The following is a 21,162-nucleotide window of genomic DNA, read 5'->3' on the forward strand; positions in this document are numbered from 1 at the left end:
GCGGGGAAGGGGAATTACAAAGCCTTTTTAACAGCTTTTCAGATTTATGCATGTTTAAACATAACACGTATCCCTATCCACTCAGTTTCCCCATTTAGGGGGAGAGGAAACCCCCCCCTCCAGCTGCTGAGACACACGCTGTATTAGCGCAGATTTAAACAGGGTCTATACACTATTACTCCCTCTAGAGGACTTTTTAAGGCATTTTACAATATAATTGAAAGAAAAGTCATAGGTGGACTTCGCAGTTTCTATGTTTTCTTCTTACCTTTTCCTCACTGCAGGATACTGCTATAAACAGACAGACAGATCCAAAATTTCACCCACTACGGCGGGCAGCGTGTTTAAACCTTCAAAGACTGGGGCCCTTTTAATAGGGGTTCCACTCATTTGGACCATGTATAGCAGCCCTTAGGACAGCTTTAGGTAATATAGCAAGACCACAAAGAGTCCTGGTTCCTAGGGTCCAGCCCTCAAAGAGGAGCATTATAGGCAAAACCTCGTTCTTGTATGCGAGGCCCGGGTACCATCCTGGAGCCGCAATGTCGGGATGGATCCGGTTGTGGAGGCTTTTTAAATCCAGCATGGATCCCTCCTGGAGCTCCGCAGAGCACATCTTCACTCGTGAAGGAGGGGGGGGGGGGGGGGTTATAAAGGGGAGTTAACTTCCTGTATTGGGTGTGCCAGTGTCAACACCTGAAGGTAGCTATAACCCACTAAGTAAATACTTAAGGCTCTGTGTCCTATGATGTACGATAAAGAAAAGTGACAGGGCTGGGTTTTTTTACACCACAAACTTAATCCTCCCCACTATCACTATTACCTAAATAGAGAAAGAAAAAATAAATCTACAATACAGTTTGCTGAAATCATTGCAATATTAGAGAGATCAAAAGGTTTTTGTTTTCAAGAATTTTCTTTTGCCATTTCAAAGCAGGATTTACAGCAATCCTGATGAGAACCTAAGTTACCACGAAAGCTTGCAGTGTCTCCCCAGATTTCTCATGTGGTCTGATATGTGCATTAACTAGAGATATGGACTTTTTCCTGGCGCTATAGGTGAAGAATACCATTTCTTTGGCTGGCAACTAAACATGACAGTTATGTCCTCGTCCAAAATTTCTCTGGACGAAAATGTTTGCCCGATTTTCATAGTGTGTACGAACAAGCCTTTAGCAAGATCTTCTACAGCAGTTTAAAAACACCTACCAAAGCCACTCAGAAGTCATAAAGAAAACTGAATGTACTTGCTGCTGCTCGAAAGCTGTGTAAAAAAGGAAAGGGATTAAAGATAGTGCTGATCTCTTCTCCCCTCTCTCAACTTTTCACACAGGGGAAGGGGGGCATAGGGAAACTAAAAATGTTTTTTACCTTAATTCAAACAATGCATTACAATGTTCAGTCAAAAACAATTTGACTGAACTCCCAAAGATGCGTGGGAGTGATGTCATCCCCGCCCAAGCAATGAAAGTGGCCCACGATTGAGACCCAGAAGCTGGCCGTCCGAAGATGCCAGCGGCTGGGAGGGGAGCTCAGGATGCCACATCACTGGACCTGAGGTGAGTATAGTTCGGCTTTAATGCACATATATTCTTATAGAAAGATTTTTGATGAAATGAATAGCCTGGCATCTCTTTAAAAAGTATCTCTAGACAAAACCTTTTCCAGTTTTGGTTAGACCCTTTTTTTGCTGTCTGTAGCCCTCATTAGGAAGATTCACACAATTTGTATTGGTGACCATTGTCACTGAAAAAGAAAAAGTGGGAAATCCAATATTTTAAAGTTGTCTCCAGAACAAAAGGTAGGGAGATATCTTCAAATGGGGACACCCGTTGCAGAACAACTGTCTAAAAGGATATTTTCCTTCACTTTGGGAGATTTTCTCTAAGGACTTGCAGTGTCTTTGGGACAGGATCTGAAGGGAAAATTTCCCAACCGTATACAGACAGCAAACGTTTAATCACTCCCTACTCTCAACTAAAATAAAAAACAGTTTTGGCTTCACATACACTAGGTGTTACAGCTCTCACTGTAAAGAAAATACTTACCTGTCTCCTCCCACCCAAGCCAGGAACGTTCGCTCTCTAAAGGAGAGAAAAGTCTTCTGCATCCAACATACTCTTGGGTGTCTTGTCCCCTGCTTCCCTTAGAGGTTTGGCCCGTCACTATTTTTCTTGTAGCGAGGTAGAGGCAAGTAGAAGAAACCCCTAAGTGCAATAGGGAACAAGGCATCTGACATTCTTGTAAGTTTGAATACCAATGATTTTTCAGACCGCATAGCTACTTCATGAGAGCAAAGATCAGTGGTGCAGTCTGAGGGACAGGTAGTTACTGTGTCTTTCAAGTGCCGGCTCACACAGGAGCAACCTGTCAGGTGACTTAGCCGCCTGACAAGTCACACTCCATGCAATGCAATGGAACTGAAGTCTTTCCGCCTTAGAAAAAGCTTCCTGCACTACTTTGGGGTGACTTCGGAGTGGCATGCAATGACTTCTAATAAAGAAGTCGTTTGCGAGGCGCGCTGAGGTCGCGCTGTGCAGGGCTTCAGAGTCGAACCGGCACTAAAGAGAAACCTTATTTTGAAATTTTTATTCTAGCTTCAGGGTTGGTTTTAAAGGAGAAGTACAGCCAAAGCTCATTTGGTTGTACTTCTTCTGTGGTTCAGCAGACAGTGGGCTAAAGTGAGAAGCGAGCCACAGAGCCTGAGCCGGCCATTCCCGCCCCTTACACAGCCCATCGCTCCAGTAAGTGAGAAGGGGGCAGAGTAGAGTGCGGTGACTGATAGTCACCAGCTCTCTGCTCAGAAAGCTGTGAGAACCAAGCGATCTGCGGTGTTAGAAAGGTCGGTTCTCAGTGTTAGGCGAGGACAGATGCAGAATCCACCTAGGCAAGAAAAATCAGCAAAGTGCAAATCAGTGCAAACATTCACAGTCGCTCGCCCATCTGGAAGGCTTCTATTTAGCCTAATAAATCTGTGGCAAATGGACTGTGCAAGCAAGAACTTAAAACTGTCAGGCCAGACCGTTCACACAGCTAAATTTCTTTCAATACCACCCTTGGAATTTTTTTGTTTTGTGGCAACGGTGTATGCATGCACCCTGCACCTACCCTGCAATGCCCAGTGCCTCCGTAACTCCTTAAAAGAGCAGAGCACTGCAAAGAATGGGCAGGCTATAGATAGGAGAGGGTATACAACCAGAATTTTCCACTAATCTACTTGATGGCATGCAAAAAATTTGTACCTGCAGACAAGTGTCACACTTATATGGCTTTTCCCCACTATGAGTCCGCTTGTGTCTCTCCATGTGATACTTCTGGATAAACTTCATGTTGCACTGATCACAATTAAAAGGTTTTTCACCTAGAGGGAAGAAAAATTAAATAAGCAAATTCCCTGTTATAATTGGCTGTAGGTCCTCACAGTTCAGCTTAGGCACTCGAAGTGTAGATATCAAAGCAAATAAAAAATTTAAAAGCAGCGAGAATCTGCATCAAGATGGTGAAAAATTATAAAGCAGCTCCACTTGCTACATACTTTAATTCTGGGATGCAGACTTTTAAAGCTCAACAAACCAAGCTTAACCGCTTCCCGACCGCCCACTGTATATTGACGTCCTGTTTTTTAAAGATGGATATCTCGGTAACGGCAGCAGCTGCTGCCACAACCGAGGTATCCATCTTTAGGGCCGGCGATTCTGTACACGATAACGGTGGTCTCTGCGGCGGGTTCGCCGCGAGATCACCGTTATCGGCGGCGGGATAGGCGCCACCCCCCTCCCGCCGCTCTCCGCCGCTTACCGGAGCCGTCGGTAGCGGCGGAGGAGATCGGGACCTGTCACTGCTGAGGTACTGAGACGAGTGAGGCCAAGATGGCCCCCACCCGTCTCTATACCATGTGACGGCCGGAGCGACGTCATTACGACGGCTCCTCCCACTTCTCTTAAAGGCACAATTTTTTTTGTGTCATTTTTTTTAAACGACTTTTTTTTTTTTTTTTTGCATTTTAGTCTAAATGAGATCTGAGGATTTTTTGACCTCAGATCTCATATTTAAGAGGACCTGTCATGCTTTTTTCTATTACAAGGGATGTTTACATTCCTTGTAATAGGAATAAAAGTGATCCAAATTTTTTTTTTTTTAAAAAACAGTGAAAAAATAAATAAAATAAAGTAAAATAAATAAAAAAAAAAAAAAAAAAGTTTTAAAGCGCCCTGTCCCGACGAGCTCGCGCGCAGAAGCGAACGCATACGTGAGTAGCGCCCGCATATGAAAACGGTGGTCAAACCACACATGTGAGGTATCACCGCGACCGGTAGAGTGAGAGCAATAATTCTAGCCCTAGACCTCCTCTGTAACGCAAAACATGCAATCTGTAGAATTTTTTAAACGTCGCCTATGGAGATTTTTAAGGGTAAAAGTTTGACGCCATTCCACGAGCGGGCGCAATTTTAAAGCGTGACATGATGGGTATCAATTTACTCGGCGTAACATTATATTTCACAATATAAAAAAAAATTGGGCTAACTTTACTGTTGTCTTATTTTTTTTTTTCAAAAAAAGTGAATTTTTTCCAAAAAAAGTGCGCTTAGAAGACTGCTGCGCAAATACGGTGCAAAAAAAAGTATTGCAATGACCGCTATTTTATTCTCTAGGGTGTTAGAAAAAAAACAATATATAATGTTTGGGGGTTCTAAGTAATTTTCTAGCAAAAAAACCTGTTTTAAACTCTTAAACACCTAAAATCCAAAACGAGGCTGGTTTTGAAGTGGTTAATGTTACACGAACATACCAGGATTTTCAGAAACCACTAATGGAAAATATATATATATATATACACACACACACACACACACATACATTTTCTTTATAATGCAACTCAAGTATTGAACAAGGGAAGCTTAGTATAATTATATGTGCATAAATTACCAAATATACTTCTGTAATGGACTCATTACATGCCAGCTGAAAAGCAAGTCTCAATAAAGACGTTTCCCTATTTATGCTAAAAAGATGAGTCACAAAATAGGAGAAAAAAAAGGCATTCCTTTCATCTAAAGAAAAAGACAGGAAATGTGTGCTTTACCATCTCCAGGACAGGAGCAACGAGTATAAAATCTAGCTCACTGGAATTCTTTTGATATGTGTAGTCTGGGGTGTCAAAGCTTGTTTCCATTTAGGTGATATTGCAATTCTTCCATAAGTAGCCTTCACAAACCCTTTTTTATACATACCACTGTGTATCTTTTCATGTCGTTGTAGCAAATACTTCTGAATGAAGCTCATATTGCATTGACTGCACTGAAATGGCCTTTCACCTATAAAAAGAATGCAAAAGGAAGTTGTATTTGGAATGAATAATTATGTTTGCATCCATTGTACAACCTTTAAAAAATTCAATTCTTCTCATTAAAGAGACTGACTTTCTGACAGTAGACGTGGAAATTTTTTCCATGTCATACGTGTTCTAGACCCAAGTAAACAACTGGTCTCTGCTACACTATATTATATACAGCACATAGCAGTACCAAGTCAGCATTAAAAGGTAGTCCAGACTTCCTAGTCATCCGATCATATTGTGATGTAAGCAACTTCCCTCCCTCCGCAGGCCTGGCTGCTCAGATCTCTAGGTTCCGAAAGCCTTGTGAGTTTGGAGGCAGGGAATAATGGCTGGAAAGGTGGGCTATGCATCAACACCAAACAAGCTGGTCTATGTAAATATATCTTCCCCTATTCCTGTACTATAGAACTAAATGACAGACTTTCTACCAATTACTTCTGTTTAATTACTTCAGGTCCGGAAGGTTATACCCCCTTCATGAGCCATTGCGATACGACAATGGCCCATTTCTTAATCAATTTAGGCCAATATGTATTCTGCTACATATTTTTGGTTAAAAAAAAATCCCAATAAGTGTATATTGATTGGTTTGCGCAAAAGCGATAGCGTCTGCAAACAATAGGATATTTTTAATAATGGCGGCGATCAGTGATTTTTAGGAGGACTGCGACATTGCAGCATCCAAACACCGGCAGGGAAGGGGTTAACATCAGGGGCGATCAAAGTGTTAAATGTGTCCCTAGTGGGTACTTGCTAACTGTGTGCGTGTGTGTGCGTGTGCCAGGAACACAAGATCTCTATGTTCTCCCCTGTCAGAACGGCGATCTGCCTTGTTTACATAGGCAGATCGCTGTTCTGCCTCTCTTGGGGAACGATCACGGGTGGCCCGCTGATTGGCTCCCCCTCTGTCCAATCAGCTGGCGCATGCCCCCAGAGGCTACTGCACGAAGCGACGTACAAGCCGCCTTGCTGAATTAAATGTGCTGACGGCAGCTCGGAGCAAGTTGAATGTGTTTATCGTTACTCATGTAAAGTGAACCATCCATCAAAAATGGAAGGTTCACTGAATTTTTCTGAAAGGTACCCAACTCCCACTTCTTTAAGTCTCACCTAGGCAATAATTGCAGAAGTTCACCCCCTGCCACCCACTCTCCGCCTTTAACCTCCTGGGACATGTGACATGTCCCAAGAGGTTACTAAACTGATCTTGCACATGCATAGTGGGGAGCACACAGTCTGGTTGTAGGAGGTGTAGGATTATGAGAATATTGTGCTAACAGTATTGAACACGATACATTTTAGAACATACATTGTTTAATTGATATTTGAGTCCCAGTTAAACATACATATAATGTATAATATAATACATACATATAAAGAGATATACAAAAAAAGAAACAAGGCTAGACATGCAGCCACAGACAAACCACAGATGTCCAAGATCTCTTTGTCATCATCTGAAGCAGCTTAAAGGACAATTAACATACCTGTGTGTATCAGCACATGCCTGCGTAGATGATAGGAACTCCTAAAAGCAGCACTGCAATGTTCACATATATGAGGTTTCTGATTTGGAGACAGATTAGCAGCTTCACCATCACAACCTAATGACTGGAAGGAAAAAAAGAAATGCAATCAGAAACCTGCTGAATCCAGCTGAAAACTTTACGGTGGCTGACTTGTACATGCAGTTAGGACAGACAGACAGACAGACACAGACAGACAGACAGACACACACGAGTGAGGCTCATACACAACACAGCATATAGCAGCAAAGAACAGTGCTGTACTGGATCGGGTACCAACAAAGCTAGAATCGGACAGACACCTAAGAGGATACTAAATGGGAAATTACCAAAACATAGTAGAAGGATCTGTATTCCTAATCCACCCCATAACATGCCTTAGGCCCCTTTCACACGAGTGGTCCGATCGGGTCCACATGTCCATTTTTCAGATGGACCCAATCAGACCCTCCCATTCTTCTCTATGCAGCAGCAGATGTAAGTGGACTTGTGCGTCTATACTTGCCTACCGCTAATCCGATCCGGCAAAAATTAATAGAAGAGGATCCGCTCCTCTCTGTCTGGCAGGATCAAATCGGAAGGTAGCCAGGTGTAAATAGACAGCCAGCCTATTTACAGCCAACTGCCCACACAGCGGAGTGGGCTGTGTCTGTGTCCACTCTGCATAAGCGGCATGAACACAGACCTGTCATCCACCCACTCAGTGGACAGATCCGCCATTGAGAAAAATGGATCCCGCCCCTGTGAAAGGGGCCTTAACCACTTCAGCCCCGGAAGAATTTACCCCCTTCCTGACCAGAGCACTTTTTGCGATTCGGAACTGCGTCGCTTTAACTGACAATTGTGCGGTCGTGCGACGTGGCTCCCAAACAAAATTGACGTCCTTTTTTTCCCCACAAATAGAGCTTTCTTTTGGTGGTATTTGAACACCCCTGCGGTTATTCTTTTTTGCGCTATAAACAAAAAAAAGAGCAACAATTTTGAAAAAAAAAAACCATGCATTTTTTTTTTACATTTTGCTATAATAAATATCCCCCAAAAATAAATAAATATATATATATATATATATATATATATATAAAAAAAAAAAAAACATTTTTCCCCTCAGCTTAGGCCGATATGTATTCTACATATTTTTGGTAAAAAAAAAAAAAAAATTCGCAATAAGAGTTTATTGATTGGTTTGCGTAAAAGTAATAGAGTTTACAAAATAGGGGATGGTTTTATGGCATTTTTATTAATATTTTATTTATTTTTTTTTACTAGTAATGGCGGCGATCAGCGATTTTTATCATGACTGCGACATTATGGCGGACACATCGGACATTTTTGGGACCACTGTCATTTATACAGCAATTAGTGCTATACAAATGCACCGATTCCTGTGTAAACGACACTGGCAGTGAAGGGATCAACCACTAGGTGGCAGTGTAGGGACTAAGTGTGTCCTAGGGAGTGTTTCTAACTGTGTGAGTGTGTGTGGGGGGGGGGGGGGGGGCTGTGTGTGGCACGTTACTGATCTCTGCTCCCGATCACTAGGCAGAATGGGGAGATGCTTGTTTACATTAGCATCTCCCCGTTCTTTCTGTCCGTGAGACGATCGCGGGTGTCCCCGCGGAATCAATGTCCCCCGACCCACAGAGTGTGCACGCGCCCGCAGGCCACCTCTTAAAGGGCAACGTACCTTGATTCTGCCTGTACGCACCCTTCTGCCGCAGTATATTAGTGTGAGGCGGTCGGCAAGCGGTAAAGTGAACCAAAAGTGCAAAGATATGCTATATTATAGGGAATATCCTAGCAATGCTATTTGTTTAACGAGTACCTTCAAAAAGCTAAATTTTGTCTTGAATTTCTCCTGAAAAATAGCAGTGTACTTCTTGTGCCTCGAGTCTCATATTTATACCTGCAGTGTGAGATCTAAGGAACTATACAACTCCGACTGCGAGTCTCAGATATGAAGCGAGATTTGGTGATGCCGCTACTCACGGTTCTACTTGCTAAAGAGAAAGTGGAACCTGAGGACCTGCCAAGCAAGGATCACTTTGCTTATGACTTATTTATTCAACGGATTTGTTTTTGTTACACCTCTCATGCTGCTGCTTGAATATTTTTCCATCAGTCATCAGATTAAAAAAAAGTCAGCAGAGTGGCATCTCAGACATGGTCATTCAGTAATAAGGAAAAGATCAGTCACAGGGAGACCACAAGCAAGACTAATGTTCAATTCTTCTGACAATAGACAACTGATAATCTTAACATGAGGGTAGATGGAATTTCACAACTGCCATCTCCTCTGCAGTGTTGAATGTAGTTAGCAATTTGTTTCCTAAGGAAAATCATTGTTGTGTATTATCTATGCCAGGGGTCTGCAACCCATAGATCGTGATCTAGAATTAGATCGCAGACAGGTGACTGGTAGATCACAGTCTGGGCTTGCTGACCTGCCACTCCAGAGCATCAGAGTGCAATTTTAGAGATACTACTTGTAAAGTTGGAGCTGTAGAAGGGAGCAAGAGCTGCATAAGTCTCCTCTGTAGTGCTGGCTCCTGTCCCATGCGGAGTTATACCAACTGCACTCTGCCTCTTATTCCGGCTAGCGATCTCCAGAGTGGTGCTAGCAGCAGGAAAGAGGAGATCTTCATGTCAGCGTACAGCACTACACTGGGCATAATAGTAAAGAACTGCTTTCACACTGATGTGCTGCGGTTTACCCTCTCTACGGGTGTAATGTACCTACAGCTTTCCTGTGGGTTAGCTGCGCTTAACCATACACCTCCATTATATCCTGCTGTATTACCACCCCCAACTTTATGTATGAAGGAGCCCTAAGGGTGCCACTGCTGAATGAAACCACGGGCTCATTCATAGGAGCAGCAGGCACTGCTGTTACTCTAGAAAGCGATTTGAGTGCGTGCGGAAAAGCGATCTGAGTGTGTTGACAGTTGATGAGGTGGCGATATGTTGCCTCATCGCCACCCGATTTAAACACATGACTGCCGTGCAATACACACGTTTGTGACAAGGCAGTACGGCAATTAGAGGTTTAAATCAGGTGTGAGGTGGTGACATTGGGCAACACAGTGCCCGGGAATCTTGGACTTCCCTTGTGTTGTTCAGGTAGATCACCACCTCTTTAAAAGGTTGCCTACCCCTGATGCATGCTGAAAAAGCTGTAGTGCAGCTCAGAATGTGTGCGTTTGTGTGGCTGACACAAGCTGCACTTCCACATTTTTTGGGCTACTGGAGGTTCACGCAGAAAGGCTCTCTAGAACCCGACACTTTTCAAACAAATTAAAATGTCAACAAATGTACAGTAAAACCTTGGATTGAGAGAGTAACTTGGTCAGAGTGTTTTACAAACAAGCTAATTTTTTTTTATAAATTTTGACTTGATGCTACTTGTATATCAAGACATTGCTCATTTATCATGTCACACCTGAAAATAAGAGAAGAGAGGCACCTCTAAGTGTAGCAAAATGGTTACATTTAATGAAGGTACAACATTTAGCAACTCACATGGTTGATGATTAAAACAGGCACATCTAAATATGCAGGCATCCAGGGTAAAGCTGTCCTCTGACGTCATCCCTTCCACTCTGCGCTCCACGAGCGGTTCAAGCCTCGCTTTCAAATCACTCTACTGCAGGGTAGTCTTCCCGGTCAAGATCGCAGACTGACAGCGGTGAGAGCAGACGGTGCGGAGGATGGTCTATGTGGACAGCTTTACCCCGGATGCCTGCATACTTAGATGTGCCTCTTTTAGAGGCGCCTCTCTTCTCTGTTATACTCTGTGGCTCCTGCTTCTAATCCCCTTGTGGAGCCTGTCATTTGTGGATGGACATTTTTTTGCTTACACAACCTATCACATTGCTAAAATCTTTTTATATGGACTATAAACTGAAGGACTTATGAAGAAATGGTGGTGGAACTAATCTGAGCTTCCATTTTTTCTATCAAATATATCAAATTTGCTTTGATATACGAGTGCTTTGAATTAAAAGCATGTTTCTGGAACGAATTATGGTCGCAATCCAAGGTTTTACTGTATTTATATCTTCTTTGCTGGTTCGCATCTTTTCTGGAAAAGCAGATATTCTAGGTCAGGACAGCAAAATAATCAAATGTGTACGGTACTTTTCATTGTTTGTACAGGGCCTTAAAGTTTTCATACTCAAATTTCAGCTGTCAGCCAAATGCAAACTGTAAAAATTGGTTAATCCTGTGTTTAGAGCTGACTGAAGACCGTGGTGAACTTTACATTTCTTTACACCTACCAATTCCCCATGGAACAAAGTAACACATGCATCTGGTCCCATCTTTCTAAATGACCTGGAGGGCTAGCTGTAATGTAAAGAACTTTATACTTACTCACGAGGTAGTAATAATAGGTGTAAAAAAAAAAAAAAAAAATTAAAAACTGTAGCAAACTGCCACAATAAAAAAAAAAGAAAAAACAAAATTGTGTCCCCGGAAGATTTAAAGGAGTTGTAAAGGCAGAAGGTTTTTTATCTTCATGCATTCTATGCATGAAGATAAAAAACCTTGTGTGTAGTAGCCTCCCCAGCACCCCCTAATACCAACCTGAGCCCCAAGGGGTGGGGCCGGGTCAGGCTGTGCATGAATGAACACACACACAGCTGTGACTCGGCTCCAGTGCCCCCATAGTAAGCTGACTGTGGGGGCACTCGATAGGAGGGAGGAGCCAAGAGCAGCAGAGGGACCTGAGAAGAGGAGGATATGGGCTGCTCTGTGCAAAACCAACTGCACAGAGGAGGGAAGTATAACATGTTTGTTATTAAAAAAAAAAAAAAAAGGGAAGGAAAAAAATCACTTTAACGACTTCAAGACCATCCTGTGTGTGCGAGCGCGCGCGCGCGCGCACACACACACACACACACACACACACACACACACACACTTACATATACGTCATTACTTCAACGTTATATACCGTTGTTATGGCAGCAGCTAGCTGCCATAACCCTGGTGTTTTTTTTTATACTGTGGATGATTCTCTTTCACATAAAAGTGATCCCAGTGGCAGATTCGCCACAGGATCACTTTTAGAGGCAGCGGGAGAGGTGCCCTCCCCGATCATACCAGACCTTTACCGACCTTAAAAAGGAAGGAATGATTTTTTTCATCTCATAAAAAGGAAAAGTTACTTTTTTTTTTTTTTATTGCTTTTAAGTGTAAAAGTTCTCATAATAAAGAGGCCCTTTCATGCTTATTTCTATTACAAGGGATGTATACATCCCTTGTAATAGGAATAAAAAAGTGATAAAAAAAAAAAAAAAATTAAAAATTAAAAAATTGAAAGCACCCTGTCCCTCCAAGCTTGCGCACAAAAGCAAACGCATACATAAGTTCGGCCCACATATGTAGACTGTGTTCAAACCACACATGAGGTATCACCGCAATCGCAATACTAGCACTAGACCTCCTCTAACTCTAAACAGGTAACCTGTAAAAAATGTTTAAAGTGTCACCTGTGGAGATTTTTTAAGTACCGCAGTTTGTCGCCAATCGACGAGCGTGCGCAATTTTAAAGCGTGACATGTTGGGTATCTATTTACGTGGCAAATAGACTGCACAAATACAGAGCGACAGAAAATATATTGCATCGAGATAGATAGATAGATAGATAGATAGATAGATAGATAGATAGATAGATAGATAGATAGAGAGATTTTTTTTTATTTTGGGGGGGTTCTAAGTAATTTTCTAGCAAAAAATACTAAATTTAAAATCGTTGCAATTACAAATGTTTAAGCATTATGTTTATTTTTATTGTTTGTATTGGTGTGACAAAACAAAAAGTGGAGAAACAAAAAAGCCAAATCTGACATATTCCAGGCAAAACTCCAAATGGACTGGACAAAATTATTGGCACCTTATCAAAATCGTAAGAAATAAATTGCATTCCAAGTTTGTGATGCTCCTGTAATTTGTAAATTAAACTCACCTGTACCAATTACAGGTGCTGACAATATAAAAATCACACCGCCAACCAGTTAAAATCATGAAAATTGACTCAACCTTTCTGTTGTGCGTCTGTGTGCCACACCAAGCACAAAGAGAAAGAGCAGCAAAGAATTTGAGAACAAAAATTGAGAAAAGCATGGACAATCTCGAGGTTACAAGTCCATCTCCAGAGGTCTTAATGTTCTTGGGTCCACTGTGTGCAACACTGCCAAGAAGTTTACAGTCCATGGCACTGTAGCGAATCTCCCTGGATGTGGACGAAAAATAAAAAAAAAGTTAATCAAAAGAGTTTGCCAAAATTACCTGAGGAAGCCAAAATCCTTTTGGGAGAATGTAAAGCCCATCATTCTACTGTTTTCAGAAAAAGAAATGAGGCCTTTAAAGAAAGGAATACAGTCCCCTACAGTCATACATGGTGGAGGTTCACTGATGTTTTGGGATTGCTTTGCTGTTTCAGGCTCTGGATGTCTTGACAGTGTGCATGGCATTATGAAATCTAAAGACTACCAAAGAATTCTGGGGTGCAATGTAGACCCAGTGCCAGAAAGTTGGGTCTCTGTCAGAGTTCATGGGTCTTAAAGCAGGACAATGACCCAAAGCACACATCAAAAAGCACCCAGAAATAGTTTAAAACAAAAGCACTGGAGAGTACTGAACTGGCCAGCAATGAGTCTAGAACTAAATTCCATAGAGCACCCGTGGAGAGATCTCAAAACAGCAGTTGGGAAAAGGAACCCTTCCAATCTGAGAGACCTGGGGCAGTTGGCAAAAAGTAGAGTTGTCCAATATTCCAGTAGAGGTGTGTAAGAAACTCATGGATGGTTACAGGAAGTGGTGGATTTCAGTTATTTTTTTTCCAAGGGGTGTACTGCCAAATATTACATTACGGTGCCAATAATTTTGTCCAGTCGATTTTTGGAGTTTTGCATGGATTGTGTCAGATTTCGCTTTTTGTTTCTCCACGTTTGTATGTCATACCAATACAAACAAAAGAAAAACAAGAATGCCTAAACATTTGTAATTGCAACAATTCTCTGGGGGAAGTGGTGCATTATCTGACAAATGCAGGGGTCCCAATATTTTTGGCCATGAGTGTACGAATATGCACCGCATACTAGTCCATTATGATAGTCTTACCTGCACACAGAGCCCTCCAGTGCAGAGCTGTCACAGCTCCCCAGCACTTCAATCTTCATGAGCTCTGGCTCTATATGAATGGCCAAAGCTTTGAAAGTATGTCACAGGTGTGCCGTTCCTTCAGAGCGCATGTGCCTGTGACATCACTGGCTGTATCCTGTGTGAATATCCTCTAAAAACAGTGCAAGTTTAGGAGATTTTCACCGTACCTACAGGTAAGCCTTATTATATGCCTACTTGTAGGAACAAGTTAAAAAGTGGACTTTACTTTAAAGTGATTTTACTTAGATCATGAAGCAGTAGGGTGCATGGTATATATAGACCTAAGCAGACAAATTAGATCCTGATAACCATTTCCAAAATTAATTTTACTGTCCTGCTCTACAGGACCAAATCTTCCACAATGCAGTCACGAATCAAACAGTATTCTGCAAGAGTAATATAATAAAAAAAAAAAAAACAAAAAAAAAAAAAAAACACACACACACTAAAAATATGGCGAATGCGCCGACAAACGAAAAGGACACTTGCACTACACGTTACATCACCACTGTTGTAGTGAGAGCAATTACTCCAAGATCAGCATTCACGGTTAACGCTAAATTGATAACTTGCAAAGGCTTTTAAAGTCTCAGCTATGGACATTTCGGGGTACTAAAGTTAGTCGCCAGTTCACAGGCATGCACAATTTTTGATACATAGTGTATCTGTATACTCATTGCAAGCTCAGCTTTTGTGTTTTACCAAGAAATTGGGTAATATACTATATTTGTGTGCACTAAAATTAACTTGTGTATTTTTTACAGAAAATTTACATTGGAGAAACGTGTATTGATATGCGACAAAGAAAATTGCAACTAGCACCATTGCATTCTCCAGGGTTTCTGCTTTCAGAAAATATATACTTTTTGGGGAGGGGTGGTTAACTAATCTTCGGGAAGTTTCTCTTTACTTCCAACCTTGTAGCCAGGAATTGAGAATATCTGTCCAAAGTGAATATTTCCTCTTATACAGTTGTGTTCCCATTGAAACATTTTTAACCATTTTTTTTTCTCTTTTGGGAGAACGGTTTTAAAAGTTAATCATTACAGGCACCCCCCGGTCAGTGTTGAATGGTATGTCTCATTCCTGTACACTGATCCATCTGGAAGAGAGCGTGTTCTTTTGAAAAAAACAAACTTACTGGATCACCAGATGAATACAGAAGGAAAGCCTAAAAAGAAAAAACGTATGCAGACAACACATCTAAGATCCGGTAAGCTGTAATATAAAAAAAGGTTTGCGTTTGGGTTGAATACTGCTTTAAATATGAACACCAGGCAAATAGGAACATCCCTTAATCCAGTTATTTTTAATGCAGTCCGACTATTGATAGCATATCTTTATGATTGGCTTGTATAATTCTCAATATAAGGGGTCTCCAACCCCTGGGCCATGGACAGGTGTCGTTCTGTGGCCTGTTGATGACCAGGCCGCACAGCAGGAGGTGAGCTGCGACTGCAGTTTGCACAGGGCTATCACAGATCAGGCTCGCCGCTCACCTCGCTATGCGACCATGCCCCGTCCCCTCTCCTGGCCCCCCCACCTGCCACTGTCATCCTATCAGCAGGGCAAGGGGCGGAATGAGCTGCAGATCTGAATGGCTCCTGAGCTACTTTAGCCCCCTGCTCTGCTGATAGGATGACATCATCCGGTGGACAGGGGAGCCGGGAGAGGAAACACGGACTGAGTAAATCCTCTGCCCTGTTAAAGGCAGGGGTCCTGTGCAGGGGACGCAGAGGTTAAATGATATAAAGGTGACTGCACTGTATAGGAGGCACTGTGATGAGAAGTCCAGCTGGGAAAACACACAGATTATTGCTAGCGACTATATACGCTGGCAATAATTGCATTGATCAACTTGGGTACAATCAGCCTGCCTATACATGGGTTTGAACCGTCTCAGCTGGTCCCTGCTGAAACGGCCGATATTCAATTCGAACAGTTTATGACAGCTTTAGGAAGAAAAGCTTCAACCATTAGTCACTGGATGGGTACCATTATCAGATGGCTTTTAAACTGTGCACATAGTAGATGCCTGCAGATAGAAGAAAAAAGGTGCTTATATATCTGGTTCTAGCTCTATATAATTCTGCAATTATATTTGCCTGGAGTTCTGCTTTAAGTCTCAGATTAGGACATTTGCAATGACCACAGTGGTAGAAGCACAGGAATGCTCTTACTTTAGAGGAGTCGCTCCGCCTGCGTTTGGATTTTGCTTCCTGAGCTTCTGAGCTTGGACGCCTGGCCTTCTTCATGGATGAAGTTTGTTTTGGATCAAAGCCATTTCTTTCAGTTCTTAAGAACAGCTGTGAGAAAACAGGTGGACGATAAGCTTTAACATTCTTACAGAATCAACTTGTGAAGGCTAATTTTTTTTTCTCATTTACACAACATAAAGGGAGAAACTGAAAAACTTGTACTGGCTGAGCCATTTCGATGCAATGCATGCGCATTACTGATATTATGTTGGCTTTTCTTTATCATTCATGAGATACCATTATGCATTTTCAGTAAAACAATGGAACTGCCTACTTGTCAACTTTCTTAAATGCCCAACAAGTTTAAATGATGTTAGATGAGTAACGCACAACTGGGAGGGGGTTAATAGAAGTGTCCAGGACATGTTTTATCTCAAAGACTTTGCCCATTAGAGCCAATCAGCTTCTTTCATATTTTCCACACAGCACTTAAAAAATCCACATTGGAAGCGGATGCCTGCGCACCAGCTGAGCAAAAAATGTGTTTGTTTTTTTTTTTATAATTCTCCCCAAGGTCTCACAAAGTCCGACACAACTTTACTGATAACATACACAAACCATGGGAGCCAAATTATGTTGGGATTATGCATGAAGATGGTGGTCAAGAAAAATACTGTTGATCCCAACAACCAATCAGCTTCACCGATTTCTGTAGTCCAGCTGTGAAAATCCAACAAGGATTGCGATTGGCTGCTGCATCAGCACTAAGGAATCCTGTTAGCACCTTCTTATACATAAGCCCCTGTATGTTCAAAATTAGGGTTGCACTGATAGCGGTGTGGATACGAAGTGCGGATACAAAGTATTTTCACGCATAAAACTACTTGTACTAATGCTCCCGATCCTTTGTGGTGCAATTTGCGACACTACAAAATGAATGAGCGGAAATCGCACTACAAAGAATCGCATTCCATTACCCCCATCACTCCTGTGTTTGTATAAAAAAAAAAGGTAAAAGCACCATCTAGTGGCCAGCTAATTAAAAATTTTAGAACTCACATTAAAGTGAAATTCCATGCAAAAACTAAAATCCCTGCATCTATAGACACCACGGATTGAACGCTATCCTCTCTATCTCTGTACAGAATAAAATGAGTATACATACCTTTTTGGAAGCCACAACAACCCGATCCCCAGCAGTGGAAGCTCTACAGAGGACACAGCCAACAAGGGCTGTGAAATGAACGGGAAGTGACGTCACCCATAGAGTTACTATGGGGATTCCGTTGACATCCGTCTCCTCTGCACCCGCCTCCTCCCGCCGCGGCTTGCAGCTCAGTGCGGGATCCAGTCAAGCGGGTCCGATCGGCTTCCAAAAAGGCATGTATTCTAATTTTTTTTTCTTTACAGAGATAGAGAGGATAGTGTTAGATCCCTGGTGTCTACAGATGCAGGGATTTTAATTTTTGCATGGACTTCCACTTTAAGTAAAGTTCAAATTCAAAATCTGCCAGGTGTACCAGTCCTGCCGATGATAGAAAATAACGGCTGCTGAAGATGCTCACAGGGCTGGAGGAGACAAAGGCGGACATGACTCCCTCCCTATACCCACAGGAGTCCCAGAACTTCTCAAGCTCTGTGAGCATCTCCACTGACCGTAATTTTCTATCATCGGCAGGACCGGGACACTATGCAGATTTTGCATTTGACCAGATATGTACTTAAAACTGTTAATAAACCCAGTGCATTCACTATATCTGGTCTCCCACAGTACACAGAACATGGAAATGCAGTTTTTTAGTAAATATAAACTGCTAAATACCTTTTCTCATCAGCACTTTATAGCAGTCTTGCGACTTCTATCAGTGTCTGGCTGAGCACTGGTTAAAGCTTGTAGGAGGAGCTTTCATTTTCCTCCGACTATCCTATGAGGCTGCATGACTCCTAACCCTCTTGTCTGGACAGTGCTGATTGGCCCTGTGCTGATCACATGCACTCTCCCAAGAGAAACAAACAAAAAAACACAAAACAAACACACTCTTTAGCAATACACAAACTAAAAAAGGTGGTGAGCGCCTCCCAATGCTCTGTACTATCAGAAGATGGATTGGGGACAGTGGAAGAATGGGAGGATCAGAGAAGACAGGATCAAACAGCCTTTTTAAACAATGCAGAGGATTGCATGCGTTACAGCATATAGAGCAGGAATCTTCAAAGTACGGCCCTCCAGCTGTTGTGGAACTACACGTCCCATGAGGCATTGTAAAACTCTGACATTCACAGACATGACGAGGCATGATGGGAATAGTAGTTCCTGAACAACTGGAGGGCCGTACTTTGAAGACCCCTGCTATAGAGACTGATTTTACTATTGTGGGTTTAGTAACACTGTAACGCGAGTTATACAAATGTTTAATAAACTGCCCACTAGATGGCGCTTTACCCTTTCTAAATAAACAAAAGAGCGGTGGGGGAAATTGCATGCATTTGGGAGAGGAATCGCACCTCAGTCCTGTTCAAATCGCCTATTTTGTATTAATGCAAATCGCATTGCAAAGTATGGGTACACGGTATCTGAGTACTTGACGGAAAGTATTGGTACTCGTCTATCATAAAAATATCTGTGCAACCCTATTCAAAATTTCACCTGGTGTTTGGTGCTAGTGTCCTAGTATCCCCATTGGAAGATTTCCACTTGATTGCTGTTCTGGCAACAACCCAATATTAATTTTCACTCCAGACAATGGTAAACGGGCACAGACAAAAATACAGAAATAAAAACCTGACAGGTGTGTTTTAATTCCCCTCCACTCATCCAAAATATTTTTCAGACTTGGTGTTTACAAGTTAAAATCAATTTTTTTGCTAGAAAATTACTTAGAGCCCCCAAAACATTACACGTATTTTCGCAGCGGTCTTACAAGTGCACATTTTGGGGGAAAAAAAAAAAATACACTTTTAATCAAAATAAAGTTACCAATTTTTTTTCATATTGTGAAAAATAATAATACGCCGAGTAAACTGATACCAAACATGTCATGCTTAAAAATTGCGCCCGCTCGTGGAATGGCGACAAACTTTGACCCTTAAAAATCTCCCATAGGCGACATTTAAAATTTTCTACAGGTTACCAGTTTTGAGTTAGAGAGGAGGAGGTCAAATGCTAGAATTATTGTTCTCGCTCTAATGATTGTGGTGATTCCTCACGTGTCGTTTGAGCACTGTTTTCATATGCGGGCGTGACTTGCGTAGGCGTTCGATTCTGTGCGCGAGCTCGGCGGGACAGGCCGCTCTAAATTTTTTTTTACACTGTCTTTTTTAAAAAAAAAAATGTTTGGGTCACTTTTATTCCTATTACAAGGAATGTAAACATCCCTTGTAATAGGATAAAAAAAAAAAAAAATGCATGACAGGACCTCTTAAGGGCACTTTCACACTGAGGCGCTGGGGCGTCAGCGGTAAAGCACCGCTATTTTAAGTGGCGCTTTTACAGCTGCTAGCTGGGAGCGTTCCGCTGGCGGTTGAAAAAGGGTTAAAAGTATTGAATTCAATAGGCAGGGGCGTTTTTTTTTTTTTTTTTTTTTTTTAACGTCCTGTGATCGCACCGCTCCAGTGTGAATGACAGGAAAGGCGGTTTACAGGTGCTATTTTTAGCGCTATAGCGCCTCAGTGTGAAAGTAGCCTAAATGCGAGATCTGGGGTCAAAAATACCTCAGATCTCACATTTACATTTTAATGCAATAAAAATAAATAAATGACTTTTTACAAAGCGGCTGAACTCAGCTTTACAACTTGCCGCCAAATCACATACCTGGTATGTCATTTGATTTCAAGTGGTTGTACCGGGGTATAAGGCTTACCTGTATGTAAAATGAATATATCCTAAACATCTATGGTTTAGGAGATATTTACTTTGTGTACAGTCGCTGACGTCAGCGGCGCATGCGCTGTGAATGGCTGGCTAAAGGTCTGGCAGACGCCGCTGGACCTGACCGGGAAGAAGACTCTCGCGCGTTATGTGTGGGAGTGACGTCAACGTAGCTCCGGCCACTCACAGTGCTGGAGCCGCGAACCCAGAAGAAAAACGCAGAGGGCAAAATGTCAGCTCCCTCGGCGTGGACCGGGCTGCGATACGGGGACCTCGTTCTAAGGTGAGTATTACATAATGAGCTAGTATGCGGTGCATATCAGCTCATTATGTCTTTACAGGGTTTTTTTGACATGTGCGGGTACAACCGCTTTAAGTGGTTAAACATTCGATGTCTAACAAGAATAAAAATAGCTGAAAAATGGTCTTCATTTAGGACAAAAATTCATACTCAATGATTGTACACCTGAAATATGGCCGCAGGCCATCAACAGTAATCTACTGCGTGCACTGAATATACTATTAATGCTTTTAATGAACTAGCACAAGAATAGAACTTTGCTATCTATTCAACAAAAACGACGGATAGAAGATGTAGCCAAAAACTAGAGAAAACAAGTAAATTCTTCTGAGAATCACCAGCCAACATAAATAGTAGGCCAGACCAGTAAAAAAAAAAAAAAAAAAGCAGCAAATATAAACCAAAGTTTTTCCTCCTTTGTTGCATCTGTGCTGCTGATCTCTTTAGATGAGATGATCATTGTTAGGTTTACATACAAGTTATGCTCCTTGCATACAGGGCCAATCAGCTGCCATCCCTCCCGTTATGTCTGGGACCTCACCCACAAATGTACCGGGCCCTAAATGCCACTCAGACCCGTCCAGCCAGAGTAGACACTAAAGGCTACTTTTACACTGAGGCGCATTACAGGCACTAAAAATAGCACCTGCAAAGCGCCTCTCCTGTCACTCCAATGTGAAAGCCCGAGGGCTTTCACACTGGAGCGGTGCGCTTGTGAGACGTTAAAAAAAAGCCCTGCAAGCCGCATCTTTGAGGTGCTTTAGGAG

At 42.1% G+C, this 21,162-nt stretch overlaps 1 protein-coding gene across 1 annotated transcript in view; it reads right to left on the reverse strand.

Moving 5' to 3' along the window:
* Nucleotides 1-21,162, reverse strand: part of LOC141114262 (zinc finger protein 281-like) — a 61,184-nt gene that overhangs the window by 16,503 nt on the left and 23,519 nt on the right. Inside the window, exons 2-5 of the mRNA XM_073607845.1 lie at nucleotides 16,209-16,334; nucleotides 6,826-6,949; nucleotides 5,232-5,315; nucleotides 3,243-3,361 (exon numbers count right to left, since the gene is read on the reverse strand). Coding sequence (XP_073463946.1) covers nucleotides 3,243-3,361; nucleotides 5,232-5,315; nucleotides 6,826-6,949; nucleotides 16,209-16,334 — 453 coding nt within the window. The remainder of the gene's footprint in view (nucleotides 1-3,242; nucleotides 3,362-5,231; nucleotides 5,316-6,825; nucleotides 6,950-16,208; nucleotides 16,335-21,162) is intronic.

This window comes from Aquarana catesbeiana, linkage group LG12, assembly GCF_042186555.1.
Source record: "Aquarana catesbeiana isolate 2022-GZ linkage group LG12, ASM4218655v1, whole genome shotgun sequence".
NCBI classification, from domain to species: domain Eukaryota; kingdom Metazoa; phylum Chordata; class Amphibia; order Anura; family Ranidae; genus Aquarana; species Aquarana catesbeiana.